This window comes from Dermochelys coriacea, chromosome 2 (genome assembly GCF_009764565.3).
Source record: "Dermochelys coriacea isolate rDerCor1 chromosome 2, rDerCor1.pri.v4, whole genome shotgun sequence".
Lineage (NCBI taxonomy): Eukaryota > Metazoa > Chordata > Testudines > Dermochelyidae > Dermochelys > Dermochelys coriacea.
This window is the reverse complement of record NC_050069.1, coordinates 14,600,987-14,619,481: the sequence shown is the minus strand read 5'-3', so window position 1 is coordinate 14,619,481 and position 18,495 is coordinate 14,600,987. Positions and strand designations below refer to the sequence as shown.

General features: G+C 39.3%; 1 protein-coding gene across 3 annotated transcripts in view; it reads left to right on the top strand.

Moving 5' to 3' along the window:
* The window catches only part of KHDRBS3 (KH RNA binding domain containing, signal transduction associated 3), a 209,567-nt gene that overhangs the window by 98,307 nt on the left and 92,765 nt on the right, over positions 1-18,495 (top strand). For all 3 annotated transcript variants that reach the window (XM_043507307.1, XM_043507306.1, XM_043507308.1), the window contains exon 5: positions 9,623-9,762. In XM_043507307.1, coding sequence (XP_043363242.1) covers positions 9,623-9,762 — 140 coding nt within the window. The remainder of the gene's footprint in view (positions 1-9,622; positions 9,763-18,495) is intronic.

The window sequence follows — 18,495 nt, the reverse complement described above, 5'->3', positions numbered from 1 at the left end:
GATACATGCATACATATAGGATGAATACATGCAGTAGAACATAACCTTTGCAAAGATATGTTACATGGCATATCTAACATAAAACTTGTGTCAAACTTACATTTATAAGCATATTTCTATAAAGCATTATGGGGTGCAACGTCACACTAACGCTTTGTCTGATTGGATAAGAGAGCCTCTTTTTATGTCATCAAGATTCTATAGTAACCTATTTCACTTTATTCTAATCAGTGAAGCGAAACTCTTATCATGCTGCTACTGCCACGCGTAGTATGGAAATTTTAATTCAGTAACTTTCAAGATAAAGATCAGTCTGACATGGTGAGGCAAAAAACATGGAATACCCCCATTTTAAATATTTTTTTATTATTATTCTATCAGTGCATACTCTATTTTCTGTAAAGTCCAGTATGGGCTTTCTGTTGTTTTTTTTTTTTTTTTTTAAAAAAGTGTCAATTATTTTTTTTTGTAGGATGGGGTATTTAAATAAATATTTATCCTAAAACCATATATCCAGTGCATTGTTGTCACTACTTTTTTATTGTTCTTGGACATAAATGTTCATATCGCGTGTTATTTTTAAGTTATGCTTTCAAAAAAAAACCCACACAGAGACTCAGTTCAGATACATTCAGTGAAAGGCCTGATCCTGCATCCATTGCTGTTAAGGGCAAAACTCACTGACTTCAGTGGCTGCAGGATCAGTATATTAAGTTAACTAGAAAACTGTAATAGCATAAATTTGAACAATGGTGAAAAAATAGTAGGAGCTACAGGAAAAACAGCATCCTGAAAATATGTCTTGAAAATTTATTTCAACAGCTTTTCACAGGATATTTTCAGATGTCTATAAAGAATGCTACATACTTTGTTACTGAGGGCTTAATAATAATTAGGGTCTGTTCCTAAATTCCTTTCGGGGAGTTTTGCATGATTGGTCCCTTGAGAACAATTTCTTGCGGGGGCTCAAGCAGCCCACCAAACTTCATACTTTCCAAGTATTTTAAGAAGTATTTTGACAGCTCTTCCTAGGGTTTGGCAACCCATTTTCAATGTAACTCTTTTTTGTGACATCCCTGTTAGAATATATTTTTTAAAATGTAATGATCCTCTGGGGTAGGGGAAGCAAAAGAGAAATTGAGGAGTTAAATAAAAAGAACATTTGGATTCCACTAAGAAAAGGCAGAACCAATTTCATGTAATGTAGATCCGTATTCATAAGCTATGATCAGGAAGGACCATATTAGTAAAAGACCCTAAGAAGGGAACACTTGTGGTGGTGGGATTAACTGACCTAACAGTATGTATGTACGTACATACATACAGGAAACAGGCATCAGAAATGGGTGCCCTATTCCCATGTCTTCTGTCATCTCAATATGAAACAGTTTAACATAGTGTTAATCAGACTTTCCCAGTGTTCTGTATTTATTCTTTATTACAGCCATCCTTTTCATACATCTGTTGCTGAAGTACAATTCTGCCTACACACAACTTGAAGGACAGATTTTGACCTTACTGTGGAATAGTTACTTTCATAATGTAGGGAAAATACCCCATCAAGTTAAGTGGAAATCTACAGGTGCTGGGAATTCATTATAAATGCATTTCCTTAGCTTTAGTTCTGTCCTGCTTCTGTACTATAGCACTAATGGATAAGTAACCAAAAAAAAAAGGGGGGGGGGTGAATCAGAGGTTCCAGAGACAATGAGAGAAACTTAGATTGAAAATGAGAAACAGTGCCATGTAAGTCGTTGCCAGGGCTGCTCCTTGCTATAGATTTGGGATATAATAGCATATGTATAGGCAGACATAGGGAGACCTCAAAAAGGTTGCATGAGGCTAAATTCATTGTTTGATGTGCTCAAATACTATGTTACTGAGTTCAATATAAATACCTAGGGAGATGTTTGGAAAGAGAATGAAGCCGTGATACTACAAGGTGCTGAGCAGCTGCTATGAGCTTCTGAGGGCCCTCGACAGCCATTGACTTCACTGTGAGTTCAAGATACTGAGGACTTTTCAGGACTGGGCTAACTAACTTTAACCAAAGTTGATGGCATTCAGAAATGTTATGTATCGCATGTGTAGTAAATTGTTGTGTGGATATGTAGGTAGGTAGATCAATAGATTAAAGCCTGCTATAGCTGTGCACAGGTTTGGTTGGTATAGGGTGACCAGATGTCCTGATTTTATAGGGATAGTCCTGATTTTTCGGTCTTTTTCTTATATAGGCTTCTGTTACCCTTCTCTCTCCCTTCCTCCCTCCTCCTGTCCTGATTTTTCGCATTTGCTATCTGGTCACCCTAGGTTGGTATCAAAACATATGAAATAAAAGGTATCCCTGCTGCATTTTATTGGGTTTGCAATTACTAAAAACTGTTTATACACTTTATTAAATATGGAGGAAATTCTTTTGAATTATGAATACTTTTAAAAAATAACTACTTTTTACAGGGTACACAGAAAATCAAAGCTCTGTGATCTGTACAGCAGTAGCAGTTAATTAATAAAAACTATGGGCCAGATTGCACCCGGGCCCTGCATGGATGCTCAGCTGTGAGGAGGGGGAGGAGGAGGGGAAGGTACCAGAAATTCTCCTCTCCTTCCCCACCTTTTGAATCTCTTTTTTAGCATCAGACTTTCATTCTCTTTCCAAATATTTCTTTATGGCCGTCATTACTGCACAATGGGTTGTTGTTAGTTCCCCAGCTGTCACAGGGATGAGGCCTTGGACAGGAAATCCGTGGCAGAGGCAGTGCCAAGAATACAAACCTAATCTCTTAGGGACCCTGAAGCACCATCACTAAGAGCATCCTACGATGATGCAGTTCCTGCTTCGCTTTCCCACACTCTGCTGACAACGGGGCCTTGCTGGGCTGGGTCTCCTTGGGCACGCAAAGGGCTGAAGGTCATGGCCTGCCTGCTACTCGGATGCAGGAGGTGAGGAGCATGGCTTCTACCCTAAAGGGATAGGGCTGTGGGTGTTCTAACCCTGTGTGTCTGGGATTATGCTCCCATCAGGTTTAATTTCTCCTGGTGCTCCCGCTGAGATGGCCCTGTTCTACATAGCCTACCAACATGTGACAGTGGGTAAAAGCAGATAATTGTGTAGGAACCTGTTTCATTAGAGACCTGCAGTGCCAACAGCTCGAAAGAACCTCTTTCTTCTTTACCTTCTAGCACTTCGGGCAGCTCCATGTCCCTCCTGTTGCCGGCAGAGGCGAGGTGCAGCCAGGTAACTCTGCAGGCACACTGCTTCCATTTGCAGGTGCAGTCCCCCCGCAGCTCCCATTGGTCATGGCGTCAGCGCTTGGGGCAGGGGGACAGAGGCAGCATGCCCCCTCGTGCTATCTGTGGCCATTGGAGCATCATGCCACCTCCTAGCCCATTTCCTGTCTTTTTCCCTCGCTCCCTCATGCTGTCCTGGCTGATCTGCCTGACCACTAATGACACTGACTCTGTCCCCACTCCCCAAGCGCAGACTCTGCGGCTCCCAGCCCATTGGCCGGGACCTGCGGGGGGGGCGGTGCCTACAGCAGACTGAGCTGGCAACATGCGTGCGTGCTTGCCTGCAGAGCTGCCTGGCCACGCCTCCCCTTGACCAACAACAGCAGGGATGGTCATGCCACCCAGCTGACTCTGCCCAGCAACTAGTGATGCTGCCTCTGGCTGACTCTGCCCGGTGACTAGTGACAATGCCTCCGTCGTCCCCCTGTTTGCCGAGTGCTTACTGCACCGCTCCCAGCCCAATGGCCGGGAACCACGGCCAATGGGAGTTTCGAGGGGTGGTGCCTGCAGGAGGCAGAGCTGGCAGCGTGCCTGCAGAGCTGTCTGGCCATATCTCTTCTCTGCCAGCAACAGCAGGGACGGGGAGCTGAACTGCCCGAGGTAAGTATACCCCATGCCATGGACCTCAACATTTTTACAACAGACACTTGTCTGTGTACAAACTCGTTACCAAGCCCTGGGATCAGGAGACAGAAATTCTGTGGGATGGGAACTTCCAGCTGTTTGTTTGCCAACATGTAAATTTCTTGCTCATACCCTTTTTCCTGCCAAAGAATGGTCACTTAACCAGGTGATAGTCCATTTGATTTTGTTGACACCTGGCTGAGGTGTCAGTTTGCCTTTTGTCTTTGAGGAACCAGTTTGTGCCTGCTTTTCTAAACTTGGAATATGTCTCAGTAGTGTTTATACAGTAGTATCTTATAACTTTACATACAATGTTGCCATACATATTTTACCAGGACAATAATGATGAGCACATCATGAGTTTCAAACAATACCTCACAAGGTGTACTTTGTACAAAATCCATTATAGTTTTGTAAATAGAATGAACATAGGGATACAGACTCTCTCTCACCTCTTCCCCTAGATACAGTTACTGGTTATGACTGTCCTCTTTTTGCCTATATTGATATAATCTGTTAATGATCACTGGTCTCTACACAACCACCACCAACTTCTAGTCTAGTGACTAATTCATCTTTATCTGTCATAATGAGATCCAAAAGAGTTACCTTGTGTTGTGTGCAGTACCATTTCTGCATAAGATCTCTTGCATATGTATCCCAAATTGGAAATCCCAGTAACACAATTTTTCTTTCTGCACAGAACAGATGGGTGCTTAAGGAGTAACTCATTCTCTTCTCTGATTTGATTCAATGGTCTTCAATACAACACGAAAAATGACTGATGGTTGAAGAGATGCTAGAAATGTTGGTTCTATGAAGAGAATCTGTCTAGAGGAGAATTAATATCAAAATTGATCAAAACTTGATTTCAAATCCTTGATTCAAAAGTATTTTCATATTAGATATGTTCAAACAGTGAGCCTTTCACTCAGAAGCTAAATACCCCTTGGGAACAGTTCCTTCAGGAAACACTTCCATTAGAAATTCTAAGAGATCAGGTCAGTCTTAAATGTTCAAGATCTATATCTGGTACAGAACTCCCATGATTACAGATACAGAAATTAGTTTGAGAAAAATAAATTGTCCAAACAGTCAATTTACTGTATTAACCAGCAGGAAAGAGCAGAGCCTATTCTTACTGTTTTATTTTTCTAAAAGAGGAAAGAAAGCATTCTGGTAGACAAGGTAATTTTTAAATACAACACCACTGAAGAGTTTGATAAAACAAGAAGTGAATAGGATTTTTGAAGAAGAAAGCTCCTAAGATAAATTATTTAACCACAACTTGCAGAACTAACTGTTCTTCCTACCAAAGCAAACAGATATTTGGAGGCAGCATGGTTGTCAGAGCAGAGAGGTCATTCTTGTACCATTAGTTTCATTGGAACAAAAATATTATCAATACTTTTTATTTTCTATTTGCAGCATAAACTGAAAGTTCTTCTTTGAGTGATTGATTGTACATGTGCAGATCGCTCCTGGTGAACATGTGCCCCCCTTCACAGTCGCTGCAGATTTTCCCTGAACAATACCTGTTGGGGCAGCTAAGGCACCTGCTGCTGCTGCATGCCACTGGCATCCACATAAGAGGCCCAGCTGACTCTGAGCCCCCTCAGTTCCTTCTTATGGCCTATGATGGTCACTGGAACTGCTCTCTTTGCTTTTGCAAGTACTCTCAGTTGACTGTATTCTGGTATTTTATTGTAAATAGTTGAGTGTTAATGGTCTGGAAGCTCCATGGCTAAATCCCAGAGAACAAACTTGCTTGGAACAAGTTCGATAGGTCTTACTAAAGAGTAGAAGGATCTCCATCAAGGATGCCTGCCTGTCAAAATGCCTGTCTTCACAAGGTACACCGTCATGTATACTATTTCCTTCATATGGTTATAAGTCTTTTGTGTTTTATTAGATTTCCATTGCGAGAGAGATTTTTGAGATCCTATTCCCATGAGGCTGAAAAATCAAGGTCTGCTAAATAACTTATTTTCCTGTCTGACCGTGCTCCAATTTTTTTTAAAGGAGTCCAAGCTTGTACAGCTTCTGCGATAGTAGCTCACCATCATCCAAAACATTTACATCAACACAAAGCTATGTGCTTTCTCCATTGAATGTATTTTGAATACAACCATCTGTGTATTTAGATGCTGTGAAAGGATCTGATAACTTGGAGGTCTGAAAACAAGATAAGTTCCACCTGTAACAATGGCAGAAAGGACATGTCCTCCGAGTCAAAGCTTTTGTATATTCATTTTCCCTTTTTCAAGGGTTTAGAGGAAGAATCTATTATGAAATTCTGTTCTTTTCCCACTATGGTCTCTGAAATAAATCCCTATGAATTCTGATTGGCTGACACCAAATTCACCAGCCCATCCCTGTTGGAGGAGGTCTGTCATAGTATTGGAAATGCTAGGTATAAATAAAAGTGGACAGATGGTGATATCAGTATTTCACACGAGTTACTGCATGCTTTGTACGGGTCTTCCCCTCAATTCAGAAATGTGGCATACCCAATCTCATAGTCCAAAATACAATATCCTATCCCTTGTACATAAGATCAGCAATTACAGTGTCTAAATCAGACAGAGACAGAATTATAAATGTATTGTCTGGAAGATGTGAGGAGGGATAAAATTCATACTGGATTTATGGATTTAATTTGCAAATGAAAAACGTAATTTTTTTTAAAAAAGTAAAATATCGGTGTGTTTTGTTTTATCCACTTTGTTTGTAACTTTGAGGTCAGGGTGTTTTTATTAATGAATGACAAATTGTTTTTATGATTGTTCAACACAGTGAGCATTTTTTCAGGTGGATCGTGCTTAATAAATATTTTATTAATAATAATAAAAAAATAGATAATCCTGGATTATTGATAGAATCTAAGATCTATTGATCTCCAAGATAATACACTATATGCCCATAAAAGATAGAAATACTTAAGTTTTTGCTCCGAAATCTCAACTTTCTAATATGTTTGTGGTCCTTTTGGTTCCCCAAGTCCCTAAAAATGTCAGATTAATACCTGAGAGAGAGATGCCAGCATACTCAAGTCTCTTGGGCCAGGCTACTATTCAGTTTTCTTGCTTTTTCTGTGAAGAGAGACCCCAAGAAGGTCAGCCTCCTTAGGATGTTGTCCAGTACTTTCCTCCATGGTAATAATATGTCAAACTGCTTCGAAGAATGGAGATAAGATAACCAGAATGGGCAACATTCATAAGGGATGCCAGTCTCCCAGGCGGGGAAATTCACCCACTTAAAACTTCTCAAAAGTATCTGGCTGACAAAGTCAGTGTCGTCATCTTAGAGATGAAAGCAATCTGAAATGCCCCCAACTCCCTTCTGCTTTCCAAGCTAAACAGAAGATATTCTTGTGTACCTTCTAACCATCTCCCAAATGTGACTGGAAAAGCATGCTATTCTCCAAAATTTTAATGGCTGCAGTTCATAAATCAGAATGTCTGTTAGTTTTAATTGAAGAATCCAGATCAGGATCTACTGAAACAGGTCTGCTACAGCCTAGTAAATAAAGATATAGGAAAGAAACCTACCAAAAATCTAATCCTTCCCGCCCCACCCCTTAGAAGTCAAAGCTGTTTTGTCTGGGGCTTTGACAATTTCTGGTGCAGACGTGCATATGGATAGGAGTTATATAGGGCATCCATATGATGCCTTATCAAAACTCTGCAGACTAGTCACCTCTGCTTTGCGTAGTGGGGGACTTTGGCCAATGCATCCTACTTATTGTGCTCATCTAGTACTTCCTGAATGTTCTTCATTGTTCACCTTGTTTATAATTTGGTATTTTGTAGCTAAGGGATTCCTATATACAATTCCCATCCATCATGACTTGGCATACATCAGGTGCAGAAATAGACATGGTATGTTCAAATTGCCTTTCTGTACTGTATGTCAATCAGAATGAAACACCCCTTCCCCCATGGAAATAATTGAAATGTGGGTATTAATCTAAAATCTTTCTTTGCTGCTTACACAAGTTTAAAGTATTAACAATTTACTGAAGCAGTTGCCCTAGAAAGAACAAGGTCCTGGAAATAAAACTGTCACAGAAGGTGTCTATAAAAGGGCACAAAAAGGAGAGCTCTTTCCTGTCGGCATAGAGAAGGTACGCGAGAGATCTTATTGCATCAGTACAGCTGTGTCGCTGTAAGCTCTCTAGTGTAGACCTAGCCTTACTTACTGATTGGTTGTTGCAGCCTTTCTGCCTGAATGGAGAGTGAACTGCAACCTGTCCTTTCTGAATTAACATCCCAAAGGTGTACAAAGATGCTTAACTGTTTAGTACCTGTGTTTCAACCAAAAGGCTTGGAATGAAGTATGAGGGAAAACCCAAGCCTTTTTTTTTTTAAAAAAAAAAAACAAAAGAACATCTTACAATTGAGAGGAGGCACAACATCTGACAGATGGGTGCCAGTGTTCTTAGAGTGGCATTAACCCTTTTGTTTGTTCAGTTTCTGTGTTCATAGTAAAGTACATGAGGCAACATTTAATATTTCTTTGGTTGCATTCACATTGATAGATAGATTTTCCTTTCTTCCTTAACTAGAATTGTAACTATTGGCAGTGTTTGAATAAAACTCTTCCACTTTGGTTGAAAATGAATAGAGACAATGTAGTTGTTGAACTAACAAGAATGCAATGATGTGAGAACCAGCATTTATTACTGGTACATGGAGGAGCCTGTTAAAAATAGTCTTTTTTTTGAATACAATCTTTTTTCTTGCTTTACACTAAAACTGCAATCCTTGGCTTATTTATACTGAATGGAATTTGATGATAAAGAAATTCAGCTCTGAGTTCACATTAGCTCACAACATCTGTTTCATTCCTATATAGCATACCGGATTTGAAGGATAGCTTATGGTATTTCAAGGTCTGCATGTATTTGAGAAGTATTCTACTAACTCTGTATAAATAACTGTTTATGAATTCTTCAGTCTACTTATGAGTAGCTCTATAGAGGAGAGCAAATAAATTTAGTGTGTCCTCAGTTTACTTATACAAGTCTATTTTAGATTTTTCAATTGAAAATATTTTCAGCACTCAGTATTTTTATTATTTGGATAAAATTACTCTTATATGTGAGAGAAATTCATAGAATCAGAACTTAAAGATGGAATTGAGCTACTGGGCAGGTCATTTAATCCACCCTCCACCATCACAGGATTTCTCCCTGTGGTACATTGGCCTGCAGTCAAAATGCCTTGGGCTGAAAATTCATCAGATCTGACAAGCTGAAATGAAGTGATGGGATTTTCACCACTTTGCAGTGGAATGTGATTCCACCTTCAGCTCTTGCCTGATACTCATTCTAAATTGTTGAGGCATATATAGTGTTTGTTAGTCAGTAAAGACCCTGCTTCTTTTTTACTGGTGTGGGTTTGGTTTTGTTTGTTTTTGTTTAATGGAATATATGATGGAGGTAATGGGCAGCCTCAGAGAGGAAAACAGGATTGGAGCAAAAATATAATTAAAAACATCATGTTTTATTTGAAGGTTCTAATCATATTTTAGATTAAATTGGCATTCCCATTGCTGCATTTTTCTGTATTGTTGTTTCTAAAGGGTTTTCAACAAAAAAAATCATCTAGAATATTATGAAAAATACTTTTTTTTAGAAGCAGTCCTTGTGATAAGTATTTTTCTGTGTTGGTTGAATAACTTTCCATTCCTTTCTTCTGTCTAGGATTACAATGATGAAATCAGACAGGCACAGCTCCAAGAATTAACATATTTGAATGGTGGTTCAGAAAATGCAGAAGTTCCAGTTGTTCGCGGAAAACCACCAATACGATCACGAGGAGTACCAGTCCCTGCTTTGGCCAGGTAGGTACCTCAAAATGCCAAACCATTTTATTTGAACATGTACATTTGCTCTCAGTCTTGAATCAAGTCTGACTCTCCAGAGCATATGGCAAGGTATTATGTAAGAAAAACAAGAATGGCAAAGCAACTCTGTACCATATGATTTCTATTTACACGGGTACCAAAATGTGAGGAAATTATCTTGGTTCTGTAGAAAGATTCACATTGGTTCACAGAATCATAGACGATTAGGGTTGGAAGAGACCTCAGGAGATCATCTAGTCCAACCCCCTGCTCAAAGCAGGACCAACCCCAACTAAATCATCCCAGCCAGCGCTTTGTCAAGCTGGGACTTAAAAACCTCTAAGGACGGAGATTCCACCACCTCCCTAGGTAACCCATTCTACTGCTTCACCACCCTCCTAGTGAAATAGTTTTTTTTTTTCCTAATATCCAACTTAGACCTTCCCCTCTGCCACTTGAGACCACTGCTTCTAATTTTGTCATCTGCCATCACTGAGAACAGTCTAGATCCATCCTCTTTGGAACCTCCCTTCAGGTAGTTGAAGGCTGCTATAAAATCCCCCCTCACTCTTCTCTTCTGTAGACTAAATAAGCCCAATTCCCTCAGCCTCTCCTCTTAAGTCATGTTCCCCAGCCCCCAGTTATTTTCATTGCCCTCTGCTGGACTCTCTCCAATTTTTCCACATCCTTTCTGTAGTGGGGGGCCCAAAATTGGACGCAATACTCCAGATGTGGCCTCACCAGTGCTCAATAAAGGGGGAATAATCACTTCCTTCGATCTGCTGGCAATGCTGCTACTAATGCAGCCCAATATGCCATTAGTCATCTTGGCAACAAGTGCACACAGTTGACTCATATCCTTCTTCTAGTTCATTGTAATCCCCCGGTCCTTTTTTACAGAACTGCCACTTAGCTAGTCGGTTCCCAGCCTGTAGCAGTGCATGGGATTCTTCAGTCCTAAGTGCAGGACTCTGCATTTATTTTTGTTGAACCTTATTTGATTTCTTTTGGCCCAATCCTCCAGTTTGCCTAAGTCACTATGGACTCTATCCCTACCTTCCAGCATATCCACCTCTTCCCCCAGCTTTGTGTCATCTGTGAACTTGCTGATGGTGCAATCCATCCCATCATCCAGATCATTAATGAAGATGTTGAACAAAACCGGCTCCAAGACCAACCCCTGGGCACTCCACTTGATACCGGTTGCCAACTAGACACTGAGCTGTTAATCACTACCCATTGAGCCTGATGAACTAGCCAGCTTTCTGTCCACCTTAAAGTCCATTCATCCAATCCATACTTTTTTAACTTGCTGGCAACAATACTATAGACCTTATCAAAAGCTTTGCTAAAGTCAAGGTACATCATGTCCACCGCTTTCCCCATACCCACAGCACTAATTCTTTCATCATAGAAGACAATCAGGTTGGTCAGGCATGACTTGGCTGGGTGAATTCATGTTGACTGTTCCTAATCAACTTCCTCTCCTCCAAGTGCTTCAAAATGGATTCCTTGTGGACCTGCTCCATGATTTTTCCAGGGACAGAGGTGAGGCTGACTGGTCTGTAGTTCCCCGGATTCTCCTTCTTCCCTTTTTTAAAGATGGGCATTATAATTTCCTTTTTCCATTTGTCTGGGACCTCCCCGGATCACCACGAGTTTTCACAGATAATGGCCAATGGCTCTGCAATCCCATAAGCCTACTCCCTCCACATCCTTGGATGCATTAGATCCAGATCCATGAACTTGTGCATGTCCAGCTTTTCTAAATAGTCCTTAACCTGTTCTTTCACCACTGAAGGCTGCTCACCTCCTCCCCATACTGTGCTGCCGAGTGCAGAAGTCTGGGAGCTGACCTTGTCTGTAAAGGCTGAGGCAAAAAAAGCAATGAATACTTCAGCTTTTTCCATGTCGTCTGTCACTAGGTTGCCTCCCCCATTCATTAAGGGTCCCACGCTTTCCCTGACCACCTTGTTACTAACATACCTGTAGAAACCCTTCTTGTTACCATTCACATCTCTTGCTAGCTGCAACTCCAATTGTGCTTTGGCCTTCCTGTTTGCACACATTGATATACATAGATTGTGGTTTGAAATAGCAAGCCTATGTCTTGCGAACTCTTAGCAAGGGTGATATGATGACTGTGTTGAGAAAAGATAACTCTGTAATACTGAGTGTTACACTGGATGTTCAGTTACATAAGGGACCAATCAAATTTTTTGTTTTAATTATAAGTTAGACTTTTGGTTTTTCATTTTAACTGATAAAACACTTCTTATCTAAAATAAAAAGGGGTTTAGCCAATGAAGACCAGTATAAAACTGGAAATGATTATTTACCTGTATACACTGAGTAGTACTGCAGAGTGTGGGGGTTTGATTTCTGAACAACACTCTGTTGCACGTTAATTGAACTGAGTCGGCCCTGCTGGTGCACATGAAAGGTTCCCTAGCCTAATTCAAAGTAATGCTGTTTGAAACAGTACTACATTATAGTGCACTAGGGAACATTACAATGAGATTACTACTTATGGTATATGCTTCTGTAATGAGTAATGTATATACAAAGAGAGCGCCCCAATTCCCTCCCCTACCCCCAATTTTTGGGCACCAACATAAAACTCAAAATTTACCAAAATAACCCCCTCCACCCCAACTAAACTAATAAACCCTGAAAAACAGAAGCCCTAGTTATAATGTGCTTAATATATAGATAGATATTCAGATAGGAAGGGTTATAAAATGCTAAGGGTTTTGTAATCAGTACTTTAATTGATTACGTTATTAGGTAAGAATAGGGTATGTATTTTCCCCATTGTACAAACACGAAACTCTTTGAGGCACAAAAAAGTTAATATTTCAATGGTCTGGCTTCCTTTTATTGAGTCCTGAATTTTAGACTAATTTGCTTTAACTCTTTATCTGGTTTATAAGATGTACTAAATGTTTAATTTTAACATTATTGTGATAAGTCAGCATGATCAGAAGCTAAAAATATAAGTTCACATAAGTATTTTGAAGTTCAAGTTTGGTTTTGGACCCATCTCTCAATTAAAAAAAAAAAGCCACATGTCCAAATCCTTCAGATTTGAATTTGAGTATTTAACAAGCACTTTTATTATATGGAGAAAAGGGGGGAAGTATGCTTCCTCTTCTATAGTACTTTCCTTTGCTACAAGAACAGTCTTATGCCTTCGTTATCAACCCTCTTCATGCCCATTTTTTTGAAATTCAGAAGTGACAGTTCAGGTTTTTTTCCTCCAAGTCTTTTGAATCCCTAGTATGTGTTGGGTAGTGGAGGGGGTAAAAAATGTTATGCAGGGCATTTACATTATAACACAGATCTTAGTTTCTACAGAGAAAACTGTTGCTACTCTGTAAATTAAGCCATTTCCCTTCTACCAGATCTGTCATTTTTATTTATGGTAAATCCTAACTCACAGGTTAGTTTCAAAATGAAGTTCAATATACAGTCCTGAGGCTAACCTAACTCATGTAAACAGATGTTTTTTTGGGAAAAAACAAGCATCCCTGAGATCTCCGAGAGGTCTGCCAACAAAATCAGAGAAGACAGAAAAGACATTCCTGATGTTTCTAAGAAAACATAGATGCAGAAAAGTTAATGATCTAAAAAAACAACAACTTTTCAGTCGTATACCTCCTAAAAGACAGGAAGATTACAATTCCAATACTTTTAAATTCATTTTGAATATAAGATCTCAAACCCTTCCTCTCCCTTCATTCAGCAACCAATTTATGTACTATGATATAACAAACACCTTTCTGCACAGAATCTTTTTTCAATTCCTTTGCTTATGTTATTTTCCTATTTACTGGTTAAAGTGTTGGGTTTTCACCTGTTATATTTTCACCACATGGTGGAATTCTCTCCTTATTCACTGTTTCGTTTTAAGGACATGACAGAATACCTTGTTCTTTTTCAGTTTCTGTACTTTATATATACCTGTACAGTACCTGGTAATTGGTCACATTTTTATTTATTAGATGTCAACTGTATGCTTGAGTGCTGCACAGGAAAAGATCTGATACTTTCCCTATGGACTTTATATTCTAAATTGGGCAGACAATATAGCTTGTCAAAAGTGCCTTTTCTTACATATATAAAATTCCAGTATACGCTTTATACAGAAGTTTCAGAATGTAGAGATCAGTACATTTGTTATCTCTTGTAAATTGCCAAACGTTAGATTGTCATAAATGTATGTCAGTTAGCTTCCTACTAACTTTCATGACAAGAGTGCTTTTTTCATAGAACATTTTTTAGCTTAGAACTAGGACTCTCCCAGTCATCTTGCCCCTCTCCCTCTCTTTCATATCATCATCTCCACATCCTTCCCATGGCTTTGTACAGAAAGCTTGCCTCCTACTCCTGAGGGAGAAAGAGAAGAAGTAGAAAATAAGACTTAATTGTCACAGAAGAGATTGCCTCCCTTCCCAACTTGAGCTTTTAAGTATTCACTTTCCTTCCTTCCGTTGATTTTGAATCTACTGCTACTTCAGTTTTCTTGGGTCCCCTCCCCCTTGTTTCTCTGCTCTTCTGACAATGACAGGAGGAAGGAAGCAATACTACAAAATGGTGGGGCTTACATTGATAAACATCTCTTACTCTTTAGATATTATATATCTATTCTGAGTATGCATCAGAAAGGAAGGGACAAAGGGACTTGGTAATCATGGGTGTCTCAGCTATCGTTTCTTTGGGGAAGAGGAGGGAAGAAGAATCTTAACTGTTTAACTCAGACATGCTACTAACTAGCATGCAGATCCAGCCGTTCTCCAACTGTAATGCTGCTTCTGCTTCTTCCATCTCCCAGCTGCTATTCCTTCCCTATCTCTATCCTCACACCTACCCAGCTCCAGGAGCCCAACAAGCTCTAAAATTTGAAAAATTATTCAAGGGTGAGTGGGCCAATGTCACTTCCCTACAGTTGTATTAATTCATGCGATTGTAACTACAGCCCTGCAAATCCTAGGATATCCGCTTTTTATCTGCAGATATCCACATCCGTGGATGCAGATATCAGTGGACCATTTTTGCAGATTGCAGATGGATGTGGATCCAGTTTTTTTATTTAAAGCCCTGCAAATCTGCAGATATCCACGGATCATTTTTGTGGATTAGATGTGAATACGAATTTTGTATCCACACAGGCTCTAATTGTAACATCTCCCTTGGAATCAATATGATTTTCAGTATCTTCTTATTTAAAAATGCATGCATTGACGATGATATGAATTGCAGATACAATTTTTATAAGTGTGTAGTGAGGAATATTAAGTCTTATGGACTCTAGATAGTGACTCTCTCCAAGGGCCTCTTGCAAACCTGAAAACCACATTTCTTTTTATTTATTTTACACTAGAAAAAAATAATTAGATTTTAAACTTAAAACATGGCTTTTCAGAATTAATCAGATTCCTGACAAATTTCCTAACCCAAAAATATTGGGGGGGGGACTTTACTGGACACTACTTCTCAATTTACCTGAGTAAAGGAATTTACCTCAGTTGCCCTGATTTTTTTAAAAAAAGCTCTTGACATTGTTGCTAAGGGAATTGCTTTTATGACTCACCTGGCTTTCTGGTGGGGTTGAGTAATTTCTCCTATGTTAAATGCTAGTACCCACCAGTGCTAATTCATTTAGCCATTTGGTTTCTTTCTACTTATTTTGATCAGATTTGCAGTCAAAATTCTAATATTTGAGGAATTTATGCAAGCAAATGATGGGAGTTACAGTAGAATATTTAATTGGGTTTTGAGGATCTCATACAAGAGCACAAGAAGCTATTCTGACTAATATTCTCCTGGAAAGTATAAATGGTCCTTTCAAGTATTTGCTTCAAGGTAGACTAGCATACAGTAACTTTTGTGCAATTGTGCTATATGAAGAAGCATTGCGACTTCCCATTTTTATACCTTCTTTCCTCCTTTTGAGTATTAATATCATGTAGAAAATCTCCAAAATTATCCACCTAAAATTCAGTGGCTCCAATTCCTTGATGGAATTATGTGCTTGCAAGAGTTATGTTGGTCCTACAAAGAAAATTCCTAGAATTGTGGTATCTAAGAATGCAGCTATTATCAAATCTTTTCACCAGTCTCCTTCATAGAGTATTACCATTATGCTACCCCATATAATGCCTTTTCTTAGCCCTCCTTATACTGTCCTTATATTTTGGGATAGCTTATTTGGGAAAATGACACAAGTTTCCAATTAATATAGATCAGAAGTGCTATTCATATATCTAGTTAAAACCCTGTTACTTACCTTTGTGTGCAGGCTGGGGTCCTCAAGGCTTCATTACTGCAACTCTGCCTGGGGCTAAATATAAGAGTCACACAAATTCTACAGCTAGTTTAGAATGCTGCAGCCTGCCTCAGTCATAAGTGACATAGGATTATGTCACTTCTATAATGCTCTCACAAATTCCTCATTAATTTCCAGACCGAATTTAAACTCCCAGTCCTAATATGTAATACTCTGAATTAATTGGAATTTATGACGATTGCCTTTTTGTCCACAATCCACTGAGGCAATGTACTCCATACGGTTGTTGACGCTTGAGAGAGAAGATTCAGGAGCTGTGTGGGGCAGTGTGTTCTCTATGGCTTTATTGCAGTTACCAGAGGATGAGAGACTGAGTATGAGCCTAACTATGTTCAGCTCAAAATGAAGGCCACCTTTCTGATGGTTTTTATTCCAGCAATGACATGTATTTAAAATAAAACAAACAAAATGGGAAGGCTGAGGTGCTAATCACCTATTTATTTTTGGCATGCGGATAGCAAGGTGCTAAGATATCAACGTTGCTAAAGAAATGTGACGAGAGAATTAAATATGAATATATTTACTAAATGCTACCTCTACAGTTACATTTCTCTGAGGATCAGTTTCTGCCCTACTACTAGAACAAGATTTGTATCTGTGCCCATAGAAGGGAAAAATATTGTTTTTGTAGAAAGGAAATCACTAAAACCATACCACTTTTTAAAAAACAGAATTTATCATGCAAATCTAAATCACTAAAGACCTATTGTACACTTATAAAAAGGAATGTTATGTTAGTATACAAGAATGATAAAAAAGTATTACAAAATGCTATATTCATGTATATAAGGGTTGTAGGAAAAGAGTTCTGCATTTGAAAAATACTGTTGTCATGTAATTATACCATTGGGCTGTGTAGGTATTGGGGGCAGTGGTACGGAATAAGTCACATAATCTTTACTAAGGGAGATGCTTCCACCTATTATTGACAAGCAGATGGCCAAAGAAAAAAAGTCTCTTTCCACAAGGGAATGCTGCTCCTAACCATCGTGGAACCAGTTTCCATTCCACATCAGAAAGGAGCTATTGTATAGCCCTCCTCCAAAGAACCTTCTTTTTAATTTGGTAGATGGAAAGAAAAAAAATGTAAAATGTTGAACTAATGTCTGTATTTGCCTGCTTCCAACTATGGCAGATTTTGTGCCTGAATTATGTGAGGTGAGACCTCCAGCTCAACATGCAATCAGCTGCTGAGTCTAGTAAAGTGTGGTATCCATCACCTTCCAGTAAACAGAGAAGCAGCTCGCTGTGGTGGGGGAGGAGCTTCCACACTGCAGTGACACACCGTAGGGTTGCCAGGGTGGGGGGGAGGCGCTCAGTCATCAGTCCACACTGGCCATGGTTGTAGTTTTGGGGGGCATTGCTCCCCACCCCCAATTTCTGCAAGCACTGAGCAAACAAACTGCTGACAAGATCCCCCAATGAAAAGTAAAACCTTTCACATGGAACACTTCTTGCTGTACCACTATCTGGTGTTTTTTTCCAAGGACACTCGTGTTCCTGTCACTGGTTTCTTTAGCTGCCTGACAGCTCTCTAAAATTTTACCTTCTAGTACCGGACCAGGGAGCCTATCTACAAGGTCTTCAGAAAAGTCTGAACCTATGCCTCTCCTGTCTCCACCTCTCACACACTCAGTCTAAGCACAAAGATCAAAACCATAACACTTTTAAAAATCCAAATGTAAAGTCACTTCTTCAGTCTTCCTTTCCTGCCAAACAAAACCCAGTATATATTTTTAAAACTATTCATGTTTTTAACTTTTCCTTCCAGTGGAAGAAATTGAGAGGGAAACTTAAATGACCGACATTAGTCTTTCTTTATTCTTAACAGCACTGAAATATCAAAGCTAAGAAAATCTATGAGCAAAATTGATTGGAAGGGAAAGCGCAGACAAAAATGTGAATGAAAAATGGGAGCTCTTTAAGAAGAGTTAATTGGATGGCCAAAAGCCACCAAGAAAGAGGACAAAGTTAGCTAAAAGCCCATCATGTTTCAGTAGTGAAACAAAGTCAGCGATTAGAAATAAAAAAAACCCCAAATATAAAACTTGGGGGGGGAGAGAAATAGAGCAATAAAATGGAAGTTATAAAATGTAGAAAACTGATAAGGGAAGCTAAAGACAAAAGGGAAAAATCCATGACTAGCAGGGCTAAGGGCAATATGGGTTGGTTTGTTGGTTTTAAAAAAACTATATTAGGACAAAAGAAATCCCAGGCATATCATAGGCCCATTACTCGATGGGAGTGGTAAAATTTTGAATATTGCAGAAAAGACAGATGATCAATAAATATTTCTGGTATCTTTTTGGCAATAAGCAGGATGATGTACTTATGTGAGGAAGATGAAATATTTTCTGGTCCATTAGTAAGAGCATATTAAA